This window comes from Chaetura pelagica, unplaced genomic scaffold, assembly GCF_000747805.2.
Source record: "Chaetura pelagica isolate M959 unplaced genomic scaffold, ChaPel_1.0 scaffold422, whole genome shotgun sequence".
Taxonomy (NCBI): Eukaryota; Metazoa; Chordata; class Aves; order Apodiformes; family Apodidae; genus Chaetura; species Chaetura pelagica.
Window position 1 is genome coordinate 128,076 of NW_009952444.1, and position 7,304 is coordinate 135,379.

A 7,304-nucleotide genomic window follows, 5' to 3' on the forward strand; every position below is an offset into this window, starting at 1 on the left:
AAAGAGTGGCCTAAAGAAGGGGAAGAAAATTCCAACCAACACGTCCTGAGCTGTGAGCCTCTGGAGTGATGGGGCTTCTTTCAACACCCAGATGAAACCAAGTGTTTCCCTTCCTGCCTCTTGTCAGTGTGAAGCCAAACAAGACCACAAGCCCCAGCTGACTGCTGCACACTGAGATGGTGCTCGTCATGGTCTCTGGTTTGATGAGCATCAGTCACCTGGCAATGACCACCACACACAAGGCCTCTCCACACCACCTCCAACAGCTCCTGCCTCGCCCTTCACCACCACCCTTACAGGTTCATGTTCCCTCTGAAGAGCAGAGGTGGCTTTGCCACCCAAGAGCAGAAAAGCACGAGGGTTTTCAAGAGGCAACAAGGCTGATTAAAGGGATCTGTTTGGATAAGAGTCTTGGTATTACAAATCAAGCACAAAAAAGGGAAATAATCTCCAGTGAAAGCCCTTGTGTCCATTAATGCAGTTGCTGAGTCCTCCAGTGTCCGAAAGGAGGTTGATGAGGGACCTTCAAGCACCCCCAGCATGTGGAGATGCTTGATGCTCCAACAGTGGGAGATGCTCACCCCAGTGCCATGGAAAGCTTGTGGTGATACATGGGGCCAGCAGGACAACTCAGCAGCACAGCTGAGTCCTGTGTCCCTGCTCCCAGCACCACAGGCCAGTGCCCTGTGCCTCCTGCGAGGTGGTGTCATGAAAACATCACCCATCTTCATGTGCTTTACTGTCCCTCCCTCCCCCACCCACTCCAAGCTGATTCACAAAGATTTTTTTAATTCCTATGAAGCTCAGCAAGACAAAATAATTGTATTTGGGAACAAATGTGACAGCTGGAAAGAAAAGAAGCAGAAATGGGCACCAGCTGATGCTGTAGCCCTGCTGCCCAGTGCAGGCACTGGTCCCACCACTGCAGGGGGACTGGTCCTGGAGGAGGAGACCCTCCTTCTGAGCCAGGATGGGATGTGTTCCTAAATGGGGCTGAAGAGCAGTGTGGAGGCAGTTGAGCTGCTGCTGTCCCCATCCATCCCTACGTCTCAGCTATGTGATTAAGGCCACTGCTTTCAGACAGGACACAGGTTCCTCTGAGGTGAGGGGCATGTGACCAAAGTCCATGCAGGACATTGCCAGCACTCCCAGGTACCTCTGCCCACCTCTCCTGGCCCTCCCTGCACCCAGCCACAGCCAAAACCCACCCACCACAGGAGGGTTTCAGTCTCTGCTGGAGGACCAGGGAGCACAGGCCAGCTCCATGAGACCACCATGGTGAAGCACCTAGAATCTGCTGCTCAGGGCTGATGGGCAGTGCCCACCATGGCAATCAAGAGAGAAGCTAAAAATAGCAGAGAAAAAGCTAAAAAAACCCCAAATCCAATGGACAAACTGCTGGATCCAAACTGCTGGAACTGAGGAGCTGCTGACAGAAATTCCTGAAAAGTAGGGTCAGGTCAGAGAGATGACACCCACCATGGAAAGCTCATGAGTCTCATCCAGGCTGCTGAACAAAGGGAACTGCAGGTCAGGGTGAGGTAAGGTGTCCACCTCCCCATGGAGACCAGCTGCAGGACACTTCAGGTGATGCCCACAGACTTAGCAGCTCAGAATCACAGAATCATCCTAGTTGGAAAAGACCTTGAAGATCACCAAGTCCAACCATAACCTAATTCTACCAACCATAACCATATCTACCCCTTCAGTGCTTAAATCATGTCCCTCAGCACCACATCTGTATTTCTTTTAAACACTTCCAGGGATGGTGACTCCACCACCTCCCTGGGCAGCCTGTTCCACTATCCAACCATCTCTGTGGCTTCTTCTCCGACAGCTCCATGTCCTTCTTGTGTTGGGGACCCCAGAACTGGACCCAGCCCTGCAGGGGGTCTCACCAGAGGGGCTGAATCCCCACTGGCCCTGCTGCTTTTGTTGCTGCCCAGGACACAGTTGGTTTCTGGTCTGCCAGCACACATTGCCAGCTCATGTCCAATTTGTCACCCACCAGTACCCCCATGTCCTTCTCCATAGGGCTGTTCTCCATCCCTGTGCCCCCCAGTTTGTGCAAATACTGGGGCTTGCCCTGACCCAGGCACAGGACCTTGCACTTGGCCTTGTTGAGTATCATGATGTTCCCATGGGCCCACTCCTTCTGCCACGATCCCTCTGGAGGGCATCCTGCTCCTCCAGCAAACCAACCACACCTCTCAGCCTGGTGTCACCTGCAAACGTGCAGCACATCCCGGCCCCAGGAAGAGCCATTCTTCAAGCAAAGCCACAGGCCAGCTCCCTGTGCAATGCAGGAGCCAGGAACCAGCTCGACACACCTAGAAACGTGCCCTGTTGCAGGCAGGACCTCATTACATTGAGCTGTGATGTGGCAGCAGCATTTCAGGCACCCAAATCTGAAGCATCTCCTGGTTACAGCAAACTAAGAAGGGGCTGGGGCCACTCTGAAGGTGGCAAGGTGCTGTCACGCCTGCCATGGGCCTTGCCAGCAGTGGGTGTCTTGAGATCTGCAGTTATAGCAAACCCCCAACACTGAGCAGAAAGCACTGATGGGGAATGGACGGGTTGGAAAACACAGAATAACTAACACACTGGGACCACACACCCAGCCTGGGGAGACCAGAGGAGCTTCCATCAGGGAAGAACAAGGACCAGCCTTGCAGTGGAGCACAGAGGGAGGAAACATCAGCTCAGGCAAACCATGGGAGGAGGAAACCCACCCAGACTTACCTCCACCCACTTCCCGTTGACTTCCATGAAGAGGACGCAGAAGGGGTCGGATTTGGAAGTGACATCCCTGTCCAGAAGGTTCTGGCCACAGACAGACAACTCGACCCTGCAGACACAGCACTGGGCACCGCCGGGCCCCGCCGGCGCGGGGGGCACCGTGTGCGCCATGAGCCCCGGGACAGCAGCTCCAGGCAGCCTGGGGGACAGAAGGGAGAGAAACCTCAGTGCAAGCAGAAAGGCAGAGAACACTGGTGGTGCCAGGGAGTCGGGCACAGACAGAGGGGCCACATCCAGAAGCTCTGATGCTGGCTCCAAAGCCAGTCTCCCTGCCCAGTCGTTGTCCCCACGTGGCCACCACTCCAGGCAGACATCATGAGTGGGAGCCCAGCACAGCACCTACAACCTGCCTTGGGTTTGCTTTCAAGGAAAGGTAACATCTTCTGCTTGCACCCCACAAGGGAGTTGGGGGGTCCCCAGCCTCTTCTTCCAGCAGGCTGAAGGTTTTCATGGGGAGGAACTATACTTGTACACCATCCTTCAGCATGAAAGACATGGACTTGTTGGTGTGAGTCCAGAGGAGGCTGCAAAAATGACCAGAGGGCTGAAGCAGCTCTCCTGTGAGCACAGGCTGGGGGAGCTGGGCTTGTCCAGCCTGGAGAAGGCTCCAGGGAGACCTCACTGGAGGTTTCAATACTTGAGGGGGGACAATAAGAGAGATGGGGACAGATTTTTTAGCAGGGCCTGCAGTGACGTGACCGGGGGGTCAGTTTGAAACTGAAAGAGGGGAGATTCAGACTAGATGTTAGGAAGAAATTCTTCATTATGAGGCTGGTAAGACACTGGCCCAGGTTGCCCAGAGAGATGGTAGAAGCCTCATCCCTGGAAACATTCCAGGTCAGGTTGGACAGGGCTCTGAGTGACCTGCTCTGGTTGAAGATGTCCCTGATCACTGCAGGGGGTTGGACTGGATGGGCCTGCAGAGGTCCCTTCCAACCCAAACCAATTTGTGATTCTATGAAAATTGGTCATGGTCTGGCTGGTCCCAAGCCATGGACTATGGATCTAAGCTACAAAGGCTGAACTTGAGCTCTGCCCCACAGACTGCCATAGGGAAAGGGATGAGACCAACACCAGTTGGTTCACTGACGAAGAAGCCAATCATGACAACCTCTGTGTCACCTGGTGCATGGGATGATCGACAGGGCCTTGATAAAACCCCTTGGTCATAAGAAGAGGTCACCAAACGTCCACTCCCAAAGTCATTTTGCAGCCCTAAAAGTGGTTTACACCAATACTAGTGCAGATCCCCAGCCCATACTACAGCTTTGCCTTCTGATGTGCAAGCTACTTGGCAAAAACCAACAAAGGTCTTCAGCAGAGAGGAGGAAAGAGGGGGAGAAAGAGAAGAAAAAGCACTTTCAGACTCATTTATACTAATAAACCTTGGTGGCTGGGGTTGCTAGCAGAGAGAGCTCTTTTCAGCAGCTGCTTTCAATACCTTTCTTCCTCTTTTTCAAGAGTGGCTCCTGGCTCATCCACTTTATCTGAGAACCCCAAACATCCACCTCCTCCACCCTGATAAGCCACCTGCTGCTGTTTGGTGTTGAACCCCAATTCACAGCTCCCGGCACAAGCTGGGGTAGGAGATGGGCTGCTGCCCTCCTCCACTGCAGCTCCTCCAACTGGGATGGGGGACAGGGATGGGAGACCCCAGCATGGCTCGAGACAGAGCCTGGCCCCAGCTGAGAGGAACACAGCTCCCACTTTCAAGCCTCCAAGCCCTCCTCTCCTGCCTGTTAAGATCTCTGCTTGGTGCTAAGGCACCCAAAACAAGCTGGATTTAAACCCCCAACAGTCACTGCAGTCTTTGTTGTTCAAAGCCTTTGGCACAGTCCTGCACAACATCCTTGTTTCTTAATTGGAGACATGGACTTGACAGACGAACCAGCTGGTGGGGTTTTTTACAAGGGCTTGTAGTGATAGGATGAGGGGGAGCAGTATGACCCACGTTGCCCAGGGAAGCTGTGGCTGCCCCATCCCTGGCAGTGTTGAAGGGCAGGCTGGATGGGGCTTGGAGCAACCTGGGCTGGTGGGAGGTATCCCTGCCCATGCAGGGGGGATTGGGACTAGATGATCTTTAAGGTCCCTTCCAATCCAAACCAGCCTGTGATTCTATGAATCATCACAGCCTACTGCTCAGGGCAAGAGAGGTGCAATCACTTCAGCTTCACAGGAACCCAGAAAGATTTCCAGAAGAAGAAAATCTCCATCCTGGGTTGCTCACACATGTGCACAACACTGAAAGAGCACCCATGTCCCTTCCACAAGCAGCTTCCCCTCACCTGGACCAAGCCTGTCTCATGGTGTCACTCCCCATCCACAGCAGCAAGACACCAAAACTGGCAGTGGAACACCCCAATGGTGGCAGTGGGACATCCCCATGGTGACAGTGGGACACCCAAACAGTGGCATGCAAGGACAACCATTCATCTACCACAACCTGGAGGAGAAACAGATGCAGAAGGAAAAGTCCTCCTGGCTCGTTCACCATGAAGCCATTGTGGCTGCTGGGGTGATGGCTCCAAATGCCCATCCCTGCTGGAGCTGCCTCTGCTCCTCTCGAGCCCACGTTGCCAGTTGCAGCTACAAGGAATATTTTATTTCTTTCCTTTCTTTAATGCACAGATCATGTAATTGATGTCTTAAAATAGCCAGGCTGTTCTATTTATGCTGCTGCCTGTCTGCTGCTCCCTCCGAAAAGCAAACACGGGGCAGCTGTGCTGGCACAGCCCTGGTCCTGCTGGAGATCTGGGCTGGGTTTTTCCATCTCCCCTTCCCCTCAGATCTCGGCGCTGTCTCACAAAAAGCAGTGGCAGCAAATGACTCCGTGGAAAGAGCTTTTTCCCAGGGCTGGCAGGCACCAAAACATCCTCTCGACGCGCTGCACGTCGCTGTGCCCCAGCCCCACGCTCGGCCTGCGCGCTCCCCCAGGAGGGCACGGCCAAAACGGGCACAGGGAAGAGCCCTGAAAATGCTAATGGTGCTGTCAAACTTCAGTGATCTCTCTTAAAGGAAACAAGATTTATTTTCACAGGGAATACCAGGCATATTTGAAACAGCCCCAGAAGTACCGATACCCACCAGTGATCCCATGCAAAGTCCCTCTGGGTCCCTCCCGGGAACGTCCCTCTCTTTCTCTGGTGTCTGTAATAGCCCACAGAAGTCACCTGTCACTCAAGTTTGCCCACTCTGGTTGCCCCACTACAACCTACTGCAACTGTAGGAGCAAATTTCCATTCTGGAAGGGAAAAAAGGGATGAGACTCGAAGAGGTACATTTGGGTTCCTAGAAGCACATATGGGAGCTCACAGACAGAGGAGATGCAGCAGTATCGAAGGGAGGATGAAGAGCAGGTGAAAATGGGTTGTCAGAAGCTTGAAGCAAAGGACAGGAGCAGGAGGACACAGCAAAGGGACACCCCAAGCAGCAGAAAAGCTGCAAGGCAGCACACACGGAGCTGGAGACACCAGGAGAAGCCACTCTGACAACTGCCCAAGACAGCTCCCCATGGCGTCAAATCCCACACCAGCCCCTTTCCTCCCCTGTCACCAAACACACTCATCTCCAGAATCATTTTGCCAAACAAAGCTGTTTTCCCCTCTGTCTCCCCTAGGAAACCCGGTGGATTCACCAGCCTGCACCTGGTCTTCACACACAGCCTCCTTCCCTGCTGTGTTCCCTTGCATGTCCCATCACCATAGCCCCACGTGCCTGGCCACCCCAGGAGGCAGAAAGGGGGACACTGGTGGCACCTGGGAACTCCCTGCAGGATGTACCCTGGGTACCCGTGGCCATCAGCCTCAGGGCTCCTGCCAGGCTGGGAAAGGCCACACAGTCCTCCCAGCATCCCAACACAGGCAACAGGGCTGAGGTTGAGCTCCAGTTCTTCCAGCTCCCAGCGATTTGGGATGGATGCAGAGAGGGATGCCCAGGCCAGGCTCTGGTTTCCAGGCTGGCACTCCAGCCCACAGCCCTGCCTGTTGGCAGGAGCCAACGGGGCTGTGCTGATACTGTGGGGCCTGCTACAGCAGGAAAAAGGGCTCCAGGACAACTGAATTAAGAAATTTACCCAACAAACAAACCCTTCCTGATGGAAACTGAGCCTGATGCTGCTCCACCAGGTCAGGCTGCTCCTGCCCACAGCTTGGCTTCTTGTGAAACCCTCTCCCAGGTGAGGTGTGACATGGCTGGGGCCACCTCGCTGTGGCAGCGGCTGCTTCTTCCCTTCTTGTCCAGGTGTGGGGAACAGTCCATCTTCTTCCCCCCACAGAAGACTAAACAAAGAATGCCTTTCAAGTCAGCAAAGCGAGAGTGACGCCTTTTCACTGATTCACTCAAGGACAGAATGAGCCTCTTGCCCTACCAGATAAGTGCAGAGCAATGAAGGAGCACAAGGGTTGTGATAGCTGGCAGAAATATAAACAACAGATTAAAAACTGCTCCTAACAGAATATGTACCTGGCCCATGGTGATTGGCTAATTCAGACAGTACTTTCTCGAAC

At 53.9% G+C, this 7,304-nt stretch overlaps 1 protein-coding gene across 1 annotated transcript in view; it reads right to left on the minus strand.

Moving 5' to 3' along the window:
• The window catches only part of CPNE2 (copine II), a 49,174-nt gene extending 46,243 nt beyond the window's left edge, over window positions 1–2,931 (minus strand). Inside the window, 1 exon segment of the mRNA XM_010008509.1 lies at window positions 2,743–2,931. Within this exon segment, the coding sequence (XP_010006811.1) occupies window positions 2,743–2,910 (168 nt within the window). The 5' untranslated portion in view covers window positions 2,911–2,931.
• Between the last annotated feature and the right edge of the window lie 4,373 nt (window positions 2,932–7,304).